Consider the following 20687-nt stretch of genomic DNA (forward strand, 5'->3'; position numbering starts at 1 on the left):
GTTTCATTTTGTAGCCTCCTGTAAATAAAAAGGAGCCTTCAGAGCTCAACCAATGCAGTTTGGAGAGGGAAAAGACCAAGGAGAATTCTAAGGACCCAATGAGCAATGGGATAAAGCCCCACACAGAGTTGACTGTGCAACACAATGATATCCAGAGTTACCAATGTTCAGATAGTGGAATAAGCAGTAAAGTGGAGCATAAGAGTTCTTTGGAGGACAACGTGCAAAGTCAAGACAGGGTAGAAGGGAAGCCTGACCTCATCATCCTCAATCCACCTATTGCCAGCCTGATCCCCAAGAGGATTTCTATGGCAGAGAAGAACAACCAGAACAGGGAGAATGAGGAGGGAGGAAGAATGTTCTCTAGTCACAGGCCAAAGAGCAGCCACTCGGATCGTCTGTCTGGGGAAGTAGCACCCAACGGAAGCCTTGACTCACCCGCTCGTTTATTTAGTGGCCGATCCAAGAGGGATTCTGATTCGGGCAGCAATTCTGCCTCAGACAGCATGGACCTCAGCATGAACTTGTCTGCAGACCTGGCACTTAACAAGGAGACTGGCTCTCTGTCACTCAGGGTAAGGAGACCTCAGAAGCGCCCTGTGTTCTTTCACAAATGTGTTCTATTTGTAGACCCTAAGCTCTGCATAACCTTAAACTTTTTCATTGGCCCTTTTGCACCTACCTAATGGAATATGTAAGCCCACCTGACATTAGTGAGTTCAGTAAAGGAAAATATCCGGTATGCGATTGTTGCCTTTGTTAGTGTCTCTTATCAGGGGTTTTAACTAAATTGCCGCCGTTCCTCTCACTCTCTCCTTTAACTGCAAGAGGTGGTTACAACCATTCTTTAACCACAAAAGCACACTACAACACAAACATTTAAATTAGACACATTTTACTATATATAGTAATTTACATTTGTTCAAGAGGGGAAGGCCACACACTGCAGCACTTTTGATTCAATTTCATGGTTCGTGTATTATCTTAACATTACATAGGAATTGTCAGTGACACAACCCAAACTATTTTCTGGTCTATTTTAGTTACAATGGGGCATTTGTGGTCAAATATAAATGCTGTAGCACAGGTGTGGCCAACGTCTGTCCTAAAGGGCCACCGACAGTCAGGTTTTCAGGATATCCGTGATTCAGCACAGGTGATGCAGTCTTCAACTGAGCCATCTGTGTTGAAGCTGGGGTATCCTTAAGCCCTGACCTGTTGGTGGCCCTTGAGGACTGGAGTTGGCCAGCCCTGCTTGTAGCAGGTTTAAGCTTATTAAATTGCTCAGAGCTTGGCATCTTCGCCTTTTACACATTCATGCGGGGCATCACATGATCATTTGTCCTGCTTTATGATCACGTCTAGGAGCCATTTCAGTGATTAATTTCAACATGGCAATATTTCTTGAGCAGGTGCCGCAGATCCCAATGTTTTTAAAGGTGCAATCCAACATAGTCGGCCAGCTGAATTTGTTAGGGGCCTCTGAATGGGGGAAGTGTTTGTCAATCAAGTGTTTTCTTTACCCTTCTCCCACCCGGTTCTTATCAGAGAACCATTAAATAGGGCGGTATATTTTCTTGCAATCTATAGATTATATCAGCTCATACATGTTAATCAATTTGTGGTAGAAGGCCCTTTTGTCAGTTAAGAGTAATGCATGCAAGGAATGCCTTCATTTATACTAGGAATTGGTGAAATCATTAAAGACCAAAAACAAACAAATATTGACTACATACAGGCAAGTCCTAAAAAGTAAATATCAAATCATGTTTTCTTATGTGTGGCAGTATGCATGTTGTGGTTAATATTCGTGAGTGTGGGCAAGGTGGTCAGGCAGTGTTTAACCTGGCAGATCAGCACAGTCTGTTTGTACAGTGTTTTTCTGGCAGCTCCAGCAGCATAGATGTTGGCAAAGCAAAGTATTAAACAGTTTACCTATCGAGACTGTAAGAATGTCATCTCTGTGGATATCTAGTGCATTCTTTGGCTTGCATACCGCACTGTAAATGATTCATTTAGTGTTTGCACGTGTACACAGCCGCAACGTGACCTCCCGATACTCGACCAACCTGCTTTTTGCAATTCCTGACATTTTATGATCATGTGGCTTTTCTGTCAGTTTCTTAATGATCACATCACAATCTGTAGGACACCTAGTAATTTTCTGAATTCATACACCTTCAGTCATCTTGTCTTCTGGCTCACCAGCACTCCTCTTGTGCCGAAACCACATCAGTGCTCTGATCCAGATAAGGGCAATAGTTTAGGTCACAGGTTCTCAAACTGTGGTGCTGGACCATTGGTAGGCCCCAAAAGCCTTCTAAATTCACTTCAGGCACCAATTCCTACCAATTTCTGTGCTGAAACCTAATCTTTAGATCCATTGGCAGTATTTATATAGCCATGTATTAGATGATATATAATATACATATCAATAAGTGAAGTATAATTATCCGTCACACAATTGGTAAATGAAAGTGAGCCTCAATAAGCTCAAGTTTGAGTACCTCTGGTTTAGATAATACCGACACAAGGAACTTCTAATTATTTCACTTTTTAGGTGCTTGGATAACTTGTTTTGTAAACCCAATAGGTCACTTTCTACTAACTGCTTGGTAGATGCTTGAAAAGCGGTTCCATAAGTTCATGAACTTGTGTGCTTTGTAAATAAGAATATCTGTGTCTTGCTAGATTTGGATGTTCTACACTACTTCCATAGTCTTGGGATTTTCAGCACTATATTTTGCCTTTAATCAAGGGGACTGCATGCCAGATAACTTGAATTACCCTGTACAGTACTTAAAAATGACTGCCACCGTTACTTCAATTAGTTGGATGTTTTTTTCTGCATACGGCCATGTGAACTGTGATCCCTGTACTGCCAGGGCATCTGAGATGCTGCAACCCTTCGTGTAGCAAAGATTTTAGGCACTGTTTGCCTGAAGAACAGAGCTGCGTTTATGCTGCCATCCTGGTGTCTGTATAAATCCTTGCAAGAGAGCGCCCTCTGCAGGGTGTAAAAGATCTCCCTACTGCCGCTGTATCATTAATTTGATTGGTAAATAAATGTGCACTAGTTTGTACGAGGCAGGGTTAAAGCGGTAGTGTTAATGCCTCACAAAATGTCAGTTTTCAATAAAACTGCATTTATTAAAACCACCATCATTGGGCAAAACTACACTTATTGCATAGTTTCTGATGAAACCGTACATGGTAGTTAAAGGGGGGAAGGGGATAGTGCGCTCTCGCATCAGCCTGTCAATATCAACTAAATCGTATAATAGTAGGTGCAACAGGGAGGAGTATTGTAACACCAACTAAGGAGAAAAAAGGATCCATATGAATGCACACAAACTATCAGTGCGTATATGAGAGTATTAAAATACTTTATTATTATTCAAAAAAATCTTAAAATATAATGTAGATTGACCATGGATAACATTACCTTATTATCTTAATATATGGGAAACCTATAAATAGTCTGTATACATAATTATAGCAGGCTATTATGGGGGGGTGGGGGTGGTGGCAGTTAGACTGGGTGCATTGTATTTGTTTATCGAGACATTTGAATGGATAATTACAAAAACATCTATAAAATTTGACATGTGCAGCAGCTATATAAATAGCATTGTTCTTGTATCCTGTAAAATTGTCACAAAGCTTGTGGGAGGAATTGTTTCCAATGACTTGGTCAATCAGCTGCCTTCTCCTTTCCTCAGGATTCCCGCATGCACAACAAGACCTTGAAGCGCACAAGGAGGTACGTGGTGGATGGGGTCGAGGTGAGCATCACAACCTCAAAGATAATCAGCGAGGACGAGAAGAAAGATGAGGAAATGCGCTTCATGAGGTGAGAAAATGACAAAATGTACACTGAATTGCACAGGTAATTAGACATGACTAAAAGATGATGCCTCTAAAATGGGACATCAACAAATCGTGATAAATTGACAGGATTACATGTTGCGGTCCTTTTTTAAAAGAGACTATCAACCTAGGTAAGGTACAGTACAACACAGTACCTTTAGCCAGAGGAAAATAAATCCTAAAATAATGGTTCATACACAGACATAAGTGGGTGTTGGACTTGTGGGATTGGGAAGTAGTGCATTTGAGATTGCACAGTAGGTAAGTAGGTGGGCAAAATATATCACCTGTACAGTGTTCAAAGGTTGACCTTTGTGGTGTATAACGTGTTGGTACACAGTCCCAAGGGCCCTAGTTGCAGCATGCAGTCCTGTTGGTGTGTATGCGCTGACTACTTTTTTCTAGCTCTGCACTTCTTGTCTTTGTGCTGCTCTCCTGACACTCTATCCCCCCCATCATGCTTTTGAGTACTCATGGCACTTGCATTACATAGCTCAATACCGCCTGCTTGATCAGATTGCAGCAGTTTGCACTTCCCTCACATCCTAGGTCCTACTCCCTTTCCAGCCAGAAGTGCAGTAGCTATGAGAAGCGCTGGCACGGGGTGTTGTACATCATACTATAGTAGATGTACAAAGAAGTTATCTCCCAAAGAGTAAGTACTCTACAAACTTGTCCATGAAAACATAGTTCTGCTATTGAATCTCAAACCAGGGGTCCTCACTTCATAGGCTTATAATTAGGATGCAAGCAATCGCGCCGTCCTCCCCAGTCATTGGGAGATTATCTTGTAGCTTCAAGAAGTGCATATTCATGCGGAAAGGGCCTTCCCGCTTTGATTGGTAGGTTTGGTATTCTGTAAGACCTTCTCGCATGTCCAAACCATGTGGAAAAGGTGTTTTTTGTTTTTTTTTAAGTGGCTCTTAATCTCTGCTATTCAGGGCCGCAGCTCTAGCATTGAGCTAAATCAGGTGCTGGGAAATGCTGCTGTCCCAGCATACTTTTGAGCTCTACTCCTCACACCTGTAGTCCCCTCCCCTAGTGTCCTTTAAATGCAGACCACTTCCACTTCATGTTTGCCAGTTCAATGTTCCTTGTGCACAAAAGGGAGCACACCTGGGAGATATGTTAAGATTAGCCACAGGTGTGAGCAATAAAGATTCAAAGTATGCAGCTTTCCAGCAACTGGTTTAGTTCAATGCTAGAGCTACTGAATAGCAGAGGTTCTGGGTTCTGCTCCGAACGCACTTCATCACAAGGTGGGCTTAGACTTGTCACTATACAGTAGGTCTTACAGAAATCTTTTAGGAGGTGTTGTGTGTGAATCCATTAAAATATGCTAATGGAATATATACAAAGTTTAACTCCCAGGTATCTGTGTTCTCCTTTTTGAGCACAGGTGTCTTCACTTTATATATGTATCTTGGGACTCTACTAAAATGTGTCCCTCTCCCCCTCAGTAAAACCCATATTTTAGGCTTTGGAAGGAGTTAACACCACCATCAGGTAATTCCTCTTCAAACCAAAGTTCAATCCATGTGGTTTGGGAAATGTTAGACGTGGTTTAAATGATGCCACTTGTGCTATAGAATGCCTGGTTGGCAGATGTTATTCTGTGACTTATGACCAAGGACAAACTCGCAGCTACTGGAATATCCCTCAGTCTCTTGGTTTATAGATGTCCTTCTGTAACTCTTCCCCTTCCAGGCGCCAGGAGCTGCGGGAGTTGAGATTGCTTCAGAAGGAGGAGCACAGGAACCAGGCTCAGTTGAATTCCAAGCACCATTTGCAGCAGGAGCACATGATACGCCGCTTTGAGCATGAAATGAACGTACGGGAGTAACTTTTTAGAGGGACAGGAGTGTTGTTGATGTGGAATTGCAGCAATTATTGGGAGGAGAAAGGTGTGAGAATTATTGGGAGGAGAGAGAGGTGTGAGAATTATTGGGAGGAGAGAGAGGTGTGAGAATTATTGGGAGGAGAGAGAGGTGTGAGAATTATTGGGAGGAGAGAGAGGTGTGAGAATTATTGGGAGGAGAGGAGTGAGAATTATTGGGAGGAGAGATAGGTGTGAGAAGAGACACAGACAAAGTACCATACTTCATTTACAAGTCCAGAGCACCCTTACTTTTTATTTACAATTCCGCTTTTTAATGAAAATGTAAAGTTACATTTTCAATTAAACCTATGTTTGTTTTCAGAGTAGAAGGATTATATAATCCTTTCTAAAATGACCATGTTGCATAATGACAGAATTTTTTTGAGGTTTAATATTTCTTGGGGCATAGTTCCATGAAATGTTTAGGGGACTTCAGCCACTAAAGCACTGTAGTTCTGTGATTACTGGGAATAAACAGGTTTTGCTTAAACAGGTTTTTTTCGAGTTTGCTTCAGGGCTGTGGTGCCAAAGGCTCTTGGCAGCACAGAAGGACAGGAATTGCACTTGCAGTGTGCGGTTCCAGTGTAGTCATACAGCCTCGTGCAGAAATGTGCATGTCAGAAGCACTTTGTGAGCTTGATTTATATATCGTGCTCTTTCTAATGTAACAGGTTTCCCCCCACCCTCTGGGAGATCACACTATTACATGGTGTGTTGTGCTGGTTACCTGCTGGCTCACAGAAGTGCTGAGTTTCCACCGGTGGTAGTGGGGAAGACAGGACATGCTTTTGGGAGTGATAGCTTGTTCTTTCTCACTGGTGTGGCGCCTCCATCTCTTGCAGGCTCCTGTAGTGCTGGAGGCAATCCCTGCAGGAGAACTCTCTTCTAATACTCCCCCTGATCAATTGCAGTCGCAGGCAGGGTATATAAAAGAACTGAAACACTTTATTCTTCAACAGCAATGAATATAGCATATACCTGTAACTGGTTCAATTCTCTTCCCTCCTCCGGATGGTCCCTGGAATCAACCCCCAGGCTACGCCCAAGAGTCTATCCTTGCTCTTCCCCTATTCCCTGATGGAATAGGAGGTAGTAGTCCCACTCCCTTAAGGTAAAGGCTGTAAGGTGGTCTGACCCCTTACTCCACTCTCCCTGGAACACTCTCAGGGAAGAGAACTCCCTAAATTTGGCTGTGCAGCCCCTTTTGTACACCGGGGGAGGGTCCAAAGTCTGAGCCTCTGATTGGGCAGTACACCGGCCTTAGCCCACCCCCCGTCACTCAAGGGAGCTGCTTACTGCAGGGGAAAACCTGGATTAACCCTAACACTACCTGCACTGGTACCAGGGTTTATGTGTTAGGCAGGGCAGATGGGTAGCTAAAAAGAATACATGGCTACACTAAATTCAGTGACTTTTCGTTATCGTGCAGGCCAAAAAGAAGTTTTACGACACAGAGCTGGAAACTCTTGAGCGGCAACAAAAGCAGCAGATTGAACGGATGGAGCAAGAACATGCTGTGCGCCGAAGAGATGAGGCCAAGCGAATCCGTACCGAGCAGGAGAGAGAACACGCCAGGTTCATAGAGCAGCTCAAGCTGCAGAAGAAGGAGGTAACTTGGCAATGATAACATTCGTAATCTACAGTCACCACTGTTCCTATGTGTATGGGCTACCATTTATATTTCCAGTGTGCTCAGTGCTTCACAAAGACAATACAGTACAGGGAGTTATAATACAATATGCGCAGCAAAGTTGGGCAATAGGAAAGGAAATCCTTAAAATATGTCCTTAAAATTACTCCTTTATATAAATATTAAATCAATTTCCAAAGGTGTTTGGGGGGAAAAGGTGTTAAACTAAAATGGGGTTCACTGAAATTCTGCCTACAGGATTATAAGGAGGAGTTTGTTGGGAGGTATGTTGGTAGTTGGCACTAAAAGGTGTTTTCTGCCTCCAACATGGGGCATGGTAATAATACAGAACAATTGTAGAGAATTTGGTATTGAAAGGTGTTTGGCATAAGCTGCTCTGTTAAAATGAATCAACACATAACTTGTAGCGTTGTGCTTGCAATAGAGAGATCTGCTTGCTTTAGTTTCATTATGAAGTACTTGTAAGGTATTATTATAGTAAGTAACACACACCAATAGCACAAGTGTAAGGCTACGCTTATAGTGCCGGCGACGCGATGGTTGCTGGGAAAATCAAATAGAGATGACTTCCAGTGATCACGATCAACCCATCGCGCCGCACTTACTATAAGCGCACGTGACGGTGGCAATGCATTTGTTTTGCCGCGTCGCTGTCACCGTCGCTATAAGCGCAGCCTAAGGGGACTGATAATGATTGAATGACCCATCAAAATGTATTTTGTATTTTTAACCTGGGCGTTTTTAAATATGAAGTCATTTAACATGAAGTATCTGGGAGGTAACAATTGAGCTCTCCCCAGAGACCAGTGCAGTCTAAATGTTCTATAAATGTAAGAAAATCACGATTTCCAACATTAAAGAAAAGGAGCAGGAGGGGGTAAGATACTAACATTATGCGAGTTAAATTTGTATAGGCTTCTGGGCAAATTCCTGCTCTACGGCTTATGCCTTCTCTGTTTTTTAAAAGGTGAAATCAGTCGTTGAAAAGCTCCCAAGGCAGCAGCGCAAAGAAAGCATGAAGCTGAAGATGGATGCGTACGCTCAGAGGAAGCAGACTGAGGTGAGGCACCTAAAGAGTGAGCTTCCCCTTTGTTTTGTGGCAGGCGGGGGGCAGTGAACAAGTGGTCTGAATCAGTCAAAGTAACAGCAAAGCAACCAGGCCAAAATGACCACAGCAAAGGTTATCCTTTTTTACTTCCAAATTGGTACTCTAGGACGTTGAAGCATGTCCATCACTCCCTTCCAATCTATTCTTCATCCATCAGAGGATGTTTGTTTGTTAAACTCTTTTGACTTGTGGTAATATTTCAGTACAGCTGAAGACAGATGAAGTTGCAACCAGATAACTCCCATTTAGGGCTAATGACCCCAAAAGGGTGAGGATCTGATTTCAGCCCAACTCGTTTAGTGTGGTGTTGACAAACTTAATACAGAAAGGTTTCATTTAGAAAGCAACACAACAAGGTGTGTGGGTTACCTGTGGGTAAACGCTGTGCTACGGTTTCAGAGGAACGCTGGGTACTATTAGTACTTCAGACTTCTGAACCTGGCCTTTAAAAGCTGCCAAGCTCTCCTTGGAACAGCCTCTATGCAGCCTTTGTGTTGGTAATCATCTGTGGAATGTGATGCCGCTGATCTGGACCCACAAGCTGTGTGCTGTTGAAATTGGATGATCTTGCTCCTTGGTTAACTAGTTCATACACTTTGTGGAATGCTATTCCTCATGTTTAATATTTTCTTTTTATAGTGCTTGACCATATCACAGAACATGTATTGCATACAAGGAAAACACTCTCTGACACTCATACACACACACATGACAATTCAAAGCAAACTTATTTTTTTTCTACTACCCTGGAGAAAACACTGGAAACGTTACATTTTTCTGGCATGCTAGAGTCTTAGGGGCCTATTCACCAAACTTCGATACGTTCAGTGCATTACCGAGCGGGTTTGCATGTTCTTACCGCACTATAAGAAATGTGTCAAAATGGTATTCACCAAGAAAAATCACAAGTTTTTTTAATAGTACGGTAAAAAAAATGCAACATTGCACTACTTTGTGTTTGCTTAATGCTTAAAGAGTGATTTCGCTCCAGCTGCCTGGAAGAGCTGCACAGAGAGAACTGGATCTCCCTGCACAGCTCTTAAATGCAGTTTCAATGTTCATTTTAATAACAGCAGGAGGTCTCCTGAGCTGAACCACATTAATTTCAGCCTCTGGGACCCCTTGCCTCGGGGACACCCAGTATGGGGGTGTTGGTATCTCCTGTGCGTTTAAATGTCCCAGTCATGTGACGCAGAGAATTTAAACATGGGGATGCCAGCACCCCATACCGGGGCCTGTAACTCTGGAAGCAGGGGGTCCCCGAGGCTGAAATTAATGCGGTTCAGCTCAGGAGAAATCCTGCTGTTATTAACATTAAAACAGCTTAATTGCCTTAGCGGCTAGCCGCTAAGGCAATGAAGGGGTTAAGCCAAAGTACCTGGTATTTTGGGGGTAGAGAGGTTGGATGAAGGGGTAGTTTCCCAGGAGTGGGTGTTTAGGCCTTGCGGCGTGTTAAACCCTTCATTACCTTAGCGGTTGTAACTGCCATGGTAATGAGTTAACTCCTGGTGCAACCCTCCCAGGAGACCTAAACACTGACCCTGAGCTGAAATGAATGCGGGTCAGCTCCGGGGTCCCCCAGATTCAATCCTATGCAGTAAAAATAAAATAACCTCCTTGATATGCAAATCGTGATTTCGATCTTGCCACCCTTTAGATTGCGAGAAATGTATGCAAGTGTTTATAGTACAATTTGCATATTGGAGTGTAGTGAATTCTGGCACATGCGAGTTTGGTCATTTTTTCAGCTGCCTCACTACTTCTTATAGCTCTTAGAGCCGTTTTAGTGTGCTTAAAAAGGCACAACCAGCATTAATGCACTTACCGAAGTTTAGTGGATAGGCCCCTTAGAATCTCTTTGCAGACAAAAACAATCTGACAGTGTAATGTTGTCGCCATTGGTATCAATATAGAGCATTACTCTGCCATGCACTAGTCACGATCCTGCTCCGTGCAGTTATACATTACCTCCTGAAACGCTCATATTTCCTTTCTGATTGCAGGAGCAGCAATTCATAAACCGACAGAAGGAGGATCTGGCTCTAGCCATGAGAACAATCACTGTGGCGAACAAGAAGGAGATCTATAGCAAGGAGCGAGCCTTCCTGAACAAGAAGCAGCAGCTTATGAGAGGTAAATTCAAGTTGCAGCAGCAGCAGCAGCAGCACAATGTATAGGATAAGGATGTTTTTCCCCTGAAGTCGCTCCCATCTCAGATTGAGGTATCTGATGGGAACTGTAACTTATTGAGCCTGCCACTCCTCTATAAGATTGTCACAAGTGCAAATTAAATTTCTTATTTTTCTAGTAATATTAGTCTGCTGCTCCAAGTCCTGACAATGAGGGAGCGAGAAACTTACAGTAGGGAAGGGATCTATGGTCTATACAGCATCCCACTGCATACTAAGTTATTTACAAAGAGAATCTTTAGTTTAACCTTCTGGTAATAAAACAATGATCTCTTTTCCATCTAATCCATGCTTTACAGAAAACGGTAATATAATGGCGTGTATCTGTGTGCATCACACTCAGGCATTTTTGTAGAGAAAAAGTTGTCAGAACCCTAAACAATAAAATGAATTTGCATCTAAATTAAAGTAAATAATTCCAATAATTGCTGTATGGCATTTGTCAGGATGCTCCCATGAAACGGCCCATTTCACAGCATATTAAAGATACTGCAGGTCGTCTATGTATAAGCGTTTGTTTATGTACAGTATATATAAATTCTTTCTCCCCCCTCTCTCTCTCTTTTTTTTTTTTTTTTTTAAACTTGTTCTTTATTTGACATTTCTGCCCTCACTTGTTTTAATGTAAAGTGAGGGCATTCTGAAGCAAATTACAAATGCCAAAATTGGGGTTACTTAAACTCAAAACCACAATGTTGTAGACCTATAAAACAAAGTCTTGACAGATCCTGTTGGGGACCGAAATGTTGACATTAAACATGCACCTTTTTGCATATGGGAGTTGTCTATGCTTTTTTCCCTCTGTATGTATATCATCCCTTGTCTTGACACTGCTATAAAAGCGCCTCCCCAAGGATCTTCCAGGTACTGTGGTTGCAAGCTGCCTTTCATCATATTGCTCCAACAAAATGCTCTGATTCCATCCTCCCTCTGCTGTGTTCTCGTACAATGTCATGTAGACGTACAGGGTATTTTATTATTGTTCCATCTTGGAGTGCAAAAATGTGCTTCTTCCCAATCATACATAGCTGTTTGGTCTTCTTTAGGCTTTTGTTGTCTTTCATAGTAGTCTTCACTGACTTGCACAGCTCTACATATTCAATTCTTGTTCTTGTCGAGCAAGCTGAAGCCATTTTTCAGCTCTAGATGAAATGCTCTGCTGTTACTTCTGAGGTTCTTGATGTATGTTTTTGTCTTTTGAATGTTTTCTTCTTTCCACCATCACATTCATATGTAATTTGCCGTGAGCCAATCAGGATTCTTTCTCCTTGTGTCAAACCGATTTAAGGATTGTGCAGTCTTTAATCATGTGTTTCTTGTTAGCTAGAATATAGTACATTTTTATTCTTAATTCCATTGGGTCCACTCCATTTTTGGATTCTTTTTGAAGAATGAATTCCTGATGTAGAAGTTTTCACATTCTGCAAATTCTACCAATCTGTCCTGTCTTCCGGTTGCTGTAACCATACATCCCAAACGATATTTCGTCTTTCTTCTGGGCACCAATCTTTGCACTGAAATGTCCCATACCGATGTTGGTGACAATTTTGTTAAGTTTGTTGATTTCATAGTAGTAGTAATCCACTTCAGTGCATGTGCGTATATGAGTGTGTTGTATCCAGACAATCCAGTTAAATCACATGCTAGTTAAGTACATGTGGCCAACCTTATGTTGCTTTAAATGTTTTAAATCCAAAGTATTTTTCAACCACCAGTGTGCTTCCCCAATGTCCTATTCAAGAAGTTTCCAATTGGAGGGTGTATGTACATGGCTAGGTGATATTATCTTTAAACCTTCCAGCCTCGCAGACATTATTGCTAATGTTGGTGTGAAACCATTCACAATAACACGGTCCTGATGTAGCAGGTGTCATTACACCTGGCACACACCACATTACAGCAGCAATGTGTGCTGCTAATTATGTTTTGTATTTTTTAATTTACATTAACGAGAGCGCCGTGGTCCCCCAACCTCCAGGGACCACTTGGTTAAAAAAAAAAAAAAACCGTAGTTTTCACCAAACGCACTATGAACAATTGGGTCAGGCTTATTCCGGCGGCCGGTAAAAAGTTGAATTTTGGGAGATTTTGTTGCAGCAGCTTTCGATTTGATGACTCCGTAGTCATATTTGTAGTTTTTTTGTTGCAAGAAACTAGCACACCAATTAAAACTATCTCAGGAGCTTGGAGTTCATGGGACCGCAGGCCAGATTCTGGGTATGGGTACAGGTAATATTAAAATAATAAGGAAGTAGGGTTTATATTTGACAGCAATGGGTAGAGCGAATGAGCCATAGACTTAATCTCTACAACAAAATGCAAAAAAGCCCCAATGCTACATCCAATAGGACCAATTACAGTATATAGTTAAATACTTATTGGTCTTCTCATCATAAAAATATAAAGTTAATAAGTGCTGATAGAGTAAATTGATATAACAAGTTGTAAACAAATATCTCTTGAATGGATAATTCAGCTAGCGCTCTTGCCTTATAAAACAGAAAAAATACACTGTTATTGGTGAATAAAAACACATTAACATACCATGTGTATGTGTACAAAGTCCAGTCCAATTCATATATGGGTAGTGCAGCTGCTTCAAGTTGGATCCAACCCTCAGGTCCAAAGGAAACTACAGAAAATACAAAGAAAAAAATGGGTCTTGCGCCCTTTTTTTCTTTGTATCTTCTCATCATAAGTAATTGTCATTTACTCCAAAGTTTTTGTCCAAAGTATTTTTAAGCCTGTAACCGTGTTGAGGTATTCTATTTTTCCAGGTCCTAACACGGCGTGTAAATGTTTTCTTTACCTGTGACGGAGGAAAGCCTTAAGACTGGCCAGTCACAGGTGCATCGCAAGACCTTCCGTTTACGTGGGCTGAGCGAGTTAAAAACCAGGGAGGAAGGGTCACAAACATCCAAACATCCAAACAATTGTTTACCAATTAAAATTTACAAACACACACAACCCCTGCAAGCTCAGAACCCAAACCCACCACTACATACATATTTGTGTCAAAAGAAATGCTGCTGGGTTTATGAACTAATATGTACAACAAAAGACAAAGCCCCAGTGCTTTCTGTAACCCGTGTGATATTCTTTATTGATCTGGTGATAATAATGCACTGCAAGTTAAGGTCACTGTTGGATAATACCTGCAGTCCTGAAGGGAAGGATATTACCTGATTCACAACCACACTCCTGCAGTGAGCCAGGGTGCATTTTGGGTTAATGCTCACTGTCCTTCCTCAGACAGAGAGGCGGTGATCTGGGACTTGGAGGAGCGCCACCTGCAGGAGAAACACCAGCTGATAAAGCAACAGCTGAAGGATCAGTACTTCTTACAGCGCCACGAGCTGCTGAGAAAGCACGAGAAGGTACAGCACCAGCCAAACTGCTCACCTAAGGGACTGCCGATAACCTCTAATCACCTGGAAAACATGTCAAGTTTGGCAATTATGTTTAGGTGGAAGGACTTTTGATCTGTTTTATTAGTAGGTTACTGTGATCCAACAAGCCTCTGTGATCTTGTCCAAAGTTGCTGGATTTCCCAGTGCCAGAGGACGTGAATTAGTTTGCAACCTCTTTAGTGCTTGCACTGGTACTATGCTTAGTAATCTGCACAGTTGCAGCATAAATATAAAAAGAAAATAATGCATAGTCTAGTGACAATTTGCATTCATTGGTTAAAAAAAAATATATATAAAGTAATAAACATGAACACGTTTTGCTTTAGGGGGATCCCATGCAGGTCTTCTGGGATTGGACCACCACATTTGTAGCACGCCTCTGAATAGCAGGCTCCTAATGTGAGGTTGGGGGATTTAGGATTTTATTAGACTATTCCGATTACGTACAATATACAGCATGTGGTTGGTCATTATCGTGCAAACGTGAAGCTCCAAGTGGGATTCTAATGGTAACATAGCACTTTCCCACCAGAATAAAACGGGTCACCGTGAGCTGGTGTACACCCACAGATCTGCATTTACTGTCCTGTTCCTTATATTTCCTGATCAGAAGCACGGGTCAAGCATCTCATTTAAAGAATTTACTAAGCAATAAAGCACATTATTTTACAGCACTAAAAAACTGCACCTGTAATGGAAAAATTAGCCAAATATTTTAAGGGAAATCCCTCTCCTGTGCATCAACCATCAGATAAATCCATATTAAAGAAGTTCCCATCCTGTAAATATTAAATAAACCTTGCGGGGTAAAAGAATTGGAGGAATGGCTCCTTTAAGGTCCTGACTTAAGTTACTGACTTAAAGGGAAACAGTGATATTGCGAAAGTGCTTTTACTTTATTGCAGCAAATGCGAGCGATACCTGGCAGCTTTTCTATAAATAAAGGAATTCAGGGGTTAACCAGGGATTGTCATGTCTGCACTTTCCAGGAGCAGGAGCAAATGCAGCGTTATAACCAGCGCATGCTGGAGCAGCTACGGATGCGGCAGCAGCAGGAGAAGGGCCGTCTGCCAAAAATCCAGAGGAGCGAGGGGAAGACCCGCATGACCATGTACAAGAAGAGCCTGCATATTGGTTCCAGCGGAAACGCCGCTGAGCAGAGGGAGAGGATAAAGCAGGTAGGTAGTAGATGCTCAAACCGTAGATAAATTCTGGGTCTAACCCTTACAGGATTAAATGGAGGTTTTTTTTTTTATGACACTGAAAATGTATGCAGCGCTGTATGTAATATTTTGCATAATTGGTTCCTGCCTAAAGAGCTTACAGTCTAATTTGGGTGACTGAGGCACTGTGTTCAGGTGACTTGAACAGAGCAAAAACTGAGATTTTAACCGGATTCACCCACATCAAAGGCAGAGTTCTTGTCCTTGATATACTACATCTCCTGTTCATGGCCTTGGTCGGAGTATCTGCAGTTGTTTGAAAACTTACACTTTATAGACTGAGGGGTTGGGTAATCTGTTTGTGACATGCAGATGCACACTTCACTGTTCTGTATGTAGCGCAATGGGTTGAGCTTTGTGAACATTGTCCCTTCAGCCTTTGTAATGGTTGAAATACTCTGGGGTCCTTGATTCCAGTTCCTTTCTAAATTCGATGGCACCAACAAACATAGCTTGTAAGCTGTACAGTGCAGGGACTGTCTGTGAACTGTCCAATCTGCTGCGTTCTGCGCACCACACTGTACTTGTGAAGCGATTGGAGTCCCATTGGGAGAAAAGCGCTCTGAAATAGTTATTAACTTCCTAGAAAGTACAGGTCTATAACATTATTTACAATTATAAGTACGTGTTATTTTGAAGAATGTTATGTGGTAATGAGAATAAGAAAATTGTTTCTCATTAACCGCAAAAGATGCATATGTAAGAAGGGAAGCGGAAAATAACCGCAAATGTGTGCTGGTACTAATGTCAACTTTCTGTCTATTCTACTCAACTTTGTGTATCTGAAACGGTTACCTGTGTGTAATAGAACGTACCACTTGGGGATGCTCTTCTCATGTTCTTAATGACTTCAAATACACCTATGATACAGCAACTTGTGCGTGATCTGGTGCAATCCATGAGCTGTCTTCTTTGCCTTCCAGTTCTCTCAGCAGGAGGAAAAGAGGCAGAAAGCAGAGAGACTGCAGCAACAGCAGAAGCATGAGCTTCAAATAAGGGACATGCAGTCTGAGTGTGACGGCAATGCCAGAGATTTGCAGCAACTGCAGGTGACCTAATAGCAGCTAAGCAGGGATGGATAAGGCCGCGCTTCTAGTGCCAGCAACGCTGCGGTCGCTGGAAAAATCTAATTGAAGTGACTTCCAGTGATCGCGCCGCATCGCTCGCTCCTACTATAAGCGCACGCGACGGCGTCAATACATTTGTTTTTGCCGCAACGTTGCATCGCTGGCGCCGGCACTATAAGCGCGGCCTAACTAGTAGAATGGCAAAGAAATGACCTAAGAATTCCACTGACATACAGTAGCAAGGGCATGCAGGATTGAAAGTCGGTATATATTCGATCTGATGTTCGAGATCAGACCATACAAGGAAGTGTGTGTAAGTTTGTTGACATGGGAATAAATTGTGTATAAGGTCAATTGTCATAGGCAGAGTGGCTATATTGAGTTAGGCGACATATAGATATGGTGTAACAGGCTGGGAATACAAGATATGATGACATAGACAGAAAAGGTATACAGATCTGATGGGATATGATGCCTGATGAACTGAAAGGCCAGAGTGTGTGTTGGTTTGTAGGTTAGTGGAGCTCTTTCTACCCCTATTATTTTCCCACTGTGGTATATCTTCCCTCTTTTTTGGCTTCCACTAACAGTTGCCTTTTTTGCATATTAGAATGAGAAGTGCCATCTGCTGGTGGAACACGAGACCCAGAAGCTGAAGGCCTTGGATGAGAACCACAACCATATGCTGAGGGACTGGAGGGAGAAACTGAGGCCCCGCAAGAAGGTAAATGGTACTCTCCTGTCGCTACAACTGCCTCCTGCAAAAAAGTTCATTAACCCTTCAGCTACCAGCAGGTTGTTAACCACTCGTCCGCACTGAAGATCACGGATTTGTTCTGGGCTGTGGTTGTGTTATCCTTTTGTAACTGCAAGGGGTGCATCATTCTTATTTAGCTTATGATATATACTGTGACATGATGTGATACTATTCTGACAATAATTAAATGGAAGTTGATATCCAGAGCCCCCAAAACCCGTGCATATAAATTCTTGGAAGTCCTTATCCGTGTACTCTTAAGCACACAGAAATAAGGAAGTGAATGGCACAGTACAGGAGCAACCCGGCTCTTCAACGCAACACTGAATCAGCATGGGCCAAATTGACCGCTCAATTCACTCGATGTTATGGTTTCGTTCTGGTAACTTTGGAACATACTAATGTTTCGTAGCCTGAAAGGACTTCTAGTTACAAGTTTGTATTAAATAAGTAAATATAAAGGAATCTTGATGCAATAAGACTGCTACTTTCCTGTTGAAGAAAATGGTGCAGACAGGAATATTATGATGACATTGCCATGATGGTTAATTTGACCATACAATTTTGGCGCCGGTGTATGAAGATATTTTGCAGCAATGTGCGATTGAAAGAGTTGTTGCATGGAGCAATGCGAAGCAATTAGGAAGAAGTAGGATGTATTAATTTTTGCACATCTTGCCGTCCTTTCACTTTCTGTGCAACCTTAAGTAAAAAATAAGAACGGAAACTGACGCATAACTTGCAATAGATCTGCATCAACTTTAAGAAACATTTAAAGTACAAGTATGAACCAGATGTTCCACTCTGTGTACATATCTATAAACGTTTGGTGCAGGCGCAGAGCTTGAAATATCTGTATTACAACCTCACTAGCCGTAGCCCAGCCTGCTGTTCGGATTAGTTGATATGTATTTAAGTTGTAGTTGCATTTATTTGGGTGACCTTTAACTTATAAGCAATTTTCAAAACAGACAAAACTGTATAATACCCCAATTTAATTCTGTTAACATGCTTTCATTGCAAAATTCTCCAGGTTTTTTTTCCCCTCTTAGATAAATATTTGGTGGGACTATTGAAAGGTCACCATCATGCTTATCTAAAGACATTCTTCAAGTTTGAGTCTCTAACACAAATTATTTGTATATTCTGTGGTATCTTAAAGCAGCAGTTCAAGCGATATCCTACATGGTTTATTTTTTTTTTATTTTATTTTTTTCCCCGTAATATATCAGTTCTGTTCTAATGTAGGAAGCATTTCCAAAGTGACAGCCCCTTTCCCTTCTGATAGGCTCTGACTCTTGAGCCCCGCCCTCTCTCTAGCAGTGCACCAATTGTATAGTAACTGCCCAGTCAATCATATTCCAGGAACTACTTTGCCCAAAATGCTGTGCAAGAACTGAATTAAATAGCCCAGAGCAAGCGATTGCTTACAGGATAACGGATCGATCTGCAGCTTAGCTAATCACTTGTCAATGTGCAGATTGTATTGATGCATATATTGAATGGGAAAATACATATATATATTAAAAAACGGCAGCTTGAACTGCAGCTTTAACTTACCACATTTGGCTATGAAAGGAGTTAACACAATGCGATGAACAGGACAAGCTTTCCGGGTGAGGAAGCCAACAAGTAATATGCTAATCTGAAACCATCAAAATAAAGATTTCCTGGATTCCCCGTGAATCTGTCGGTGTTCATTTCTGCTCCTACATGATATTGCTAAGACAATCTGGGTAAATGTGTGTTCCACCTTTAAATTGCTAAACAGTTTTGTTCTAAAGCTGGAAATCTCCGTTCTCAGATTCTAGCGGTGTTGGCTCCTAGAACTTCCTAGTTTCCATGACAGATAACATTTTTATTAACCAACTTTTTCCCCCCTGTGTTGAGTAATCATTGTGGCTACCGGTTAAGCCTTGTTCCCAGGAACCCATAACATTCTTATAGCTGCTCTAAAGGTGCATTCACGTAAAGTTGCGGTCAAAAGTTCAGCCCCACAGCTTCCCATTTACTTCTCAGCGACTCCTTGAAATAATCTGATTGCAACCTGCTGAGAGTCAAAAGAAAGAAACGGTCCCTTGCTACACACACTCAGTGGTTGTACATTGTTCTGTTGCAGTACACAGAGAAAAGCTTATGCTTCACAAAATAGGGCGAACTTGGAGGGTTATGGAAATGGAGAAGCTGACAATATTTTAGACATACACACAACAGATTTGCATACACCTGGCTTCACTGTATATACAGTATCAGGAAGATCTGCAATGGTCCATTAATTACAAATGGACACAATTCCTGTGTGCGTGCAGATATTGCAGGCATTGACTGTCCATTTCATTTTTTTTTTTACATTTATTTGATCATGTGAAACTTAATTTGTTTTAAATGCATTCAGAATCTCTCCTCCAGGCTGCACTTGTGTGTAGGATAATCACCCGTTTTTCTTTGCTACAGGCCTTGGAGGAGGATTTGGAACAGAAGAAGCAGGAGCAGGAGATGTTCTTCCGGATGAGTGAGGACGTAGGAGGACACACTGTATCACCTGACAAGCCTGCCAAGTTCTACCCCTATAGCTCTGCTGAGGCCTCTTAACGGCCCGACGAGGGCGAGAACCCTACAGACTTTTGGAATCTGAAAACTTCTTGACCGCTAAACGATGGCCCTTTTTACCTTGTTTATTCTTCACAAGCGCCTCAATTTTGTTGGTGTTCAGTGCCTGAAAAGGGTAAAGGGGAGTGGTCACTGCAATCCAAGACAAACCAATGACTAGACAAAGTAAAAAATAAAAAAAAATCTATTTCGGAGGTCATAAAAAGTGGGGGCGACTGAGGGGGAAAGAAGCAGTGTTTTGAATACCTACGTAAAATAAGGTTTTGTAACTTAATAGGGAGCAACTGCTCTCATAACATACTACAATTAGCTCTGTAGCTACTTACCCTATTTCATACTGTTCCTTTTAGCCTGAACACTGAACACCGAACACATCCATTAACACTCACCAATGCTGTTTGTAAAGCATTGACTCGCCTCCAGTATAGAGCTCCCCATGTACACAGTCCCACCCAGTACAAACCCATGCTATATGCAAAAGACACTGCTAATACTGGTCTATAGTCTCCTGAAAAATACGCATTCCACTAATACATAGGCCAGTATCTTCTCAATACCTGCCCAACGAGGTGGCGCTAAATGCAGGTTACCGGTGAGAAGTCCGAGAGTACGTCATGTGATTCTGTGTTGATGGAAACCCAGCAAACAGAGTTCCATGTTGCATTATTTCACAAGGTTCTTACTGTAAGGAAATCTTTGTTTGTGCATTCAAATAATTTAGATGCTACTTAGTGTTGTGAGATATTGACCAGGGGTGAGTGGTTAAAAAAATAAATAAAATAAACTCTGTTAAACATCCAAGGAACCATAATATCCCTGGGTTTCGTTCTTTGTGTCTTGGACCAGAAGCCCAGTATTTGGACTGATTAGAATTTGCTTTGATGTAGGAGAATTTGTGAGGTCACCTATAATTTAGGAATATA

At 41.8% G+C, this 20687-nt stretch overlaps 1 protein-coding gene across 4 annotated transcripts in view; it reads left to right on the forward strand.

Annotated features, from left to right (window-relative positions):
* STK10 (serine/threonine kinase 10) overlaps positions 1–19994 on the forward strand; it is a 109290-nt gene extending 89296 nt beyond the window's left edge. For all 4 annotated transcript variants that reach the window (XM_075600980.1, XM_075600981.1, XM_075600982.1 and 1 more), the window contains 11 exons: positions 15–575; positions 3723–3853; positions 5578–5701; positions 7179–7358; positions 8368–8460; positions 10512–10641; positions 13950–14074; positions 15097–15285; positions 16254–16379; positions 17008–17121; positions 19609–19994. In XM_075600980.1, coding sequence (XP_075457095.1) covers positions 15–575; positions 3723–3853; positions 5578–5701; positions 7179–7358; positions 8368–8460; positions 10512–10641; positions 13950–14074; positions 15097–15285; positions 16254–16379; positions 17008–17121; positions 19609–19746 — 1911 coding nt within the window. In that variant the 3' untranslated portion in view covers positions 19747–19994. The remainder of the gene's footprint in view (positions 1–14; positions 576–3722; positions 3854–5577; positions 5702–7178; positions 7359–8367; positions 8461–10511; positions 10642–13949; positions 14075–15096; positions 15286–16253; positions 16380–17007; positions 17122–19608) is intronic.
* Positions 19995–20687: the final 693 nt, after the last annotated feature.

Source organism: Ascaphus truei, chromosome 5 (genome assembly GCF_040206685.1).
Source record: "Ascaphus truei isolate aAscTru1 chromosome 5, aAscTru1.hap1, whole genome shotgun sequence".
NCBI classification, from domain to species: domain Eukaryota; kingdom Metazoa; phylum Chordata; class Amphibia; order Anura; family Ascaphidae; genus Ascaphus; species Ascaphus truei.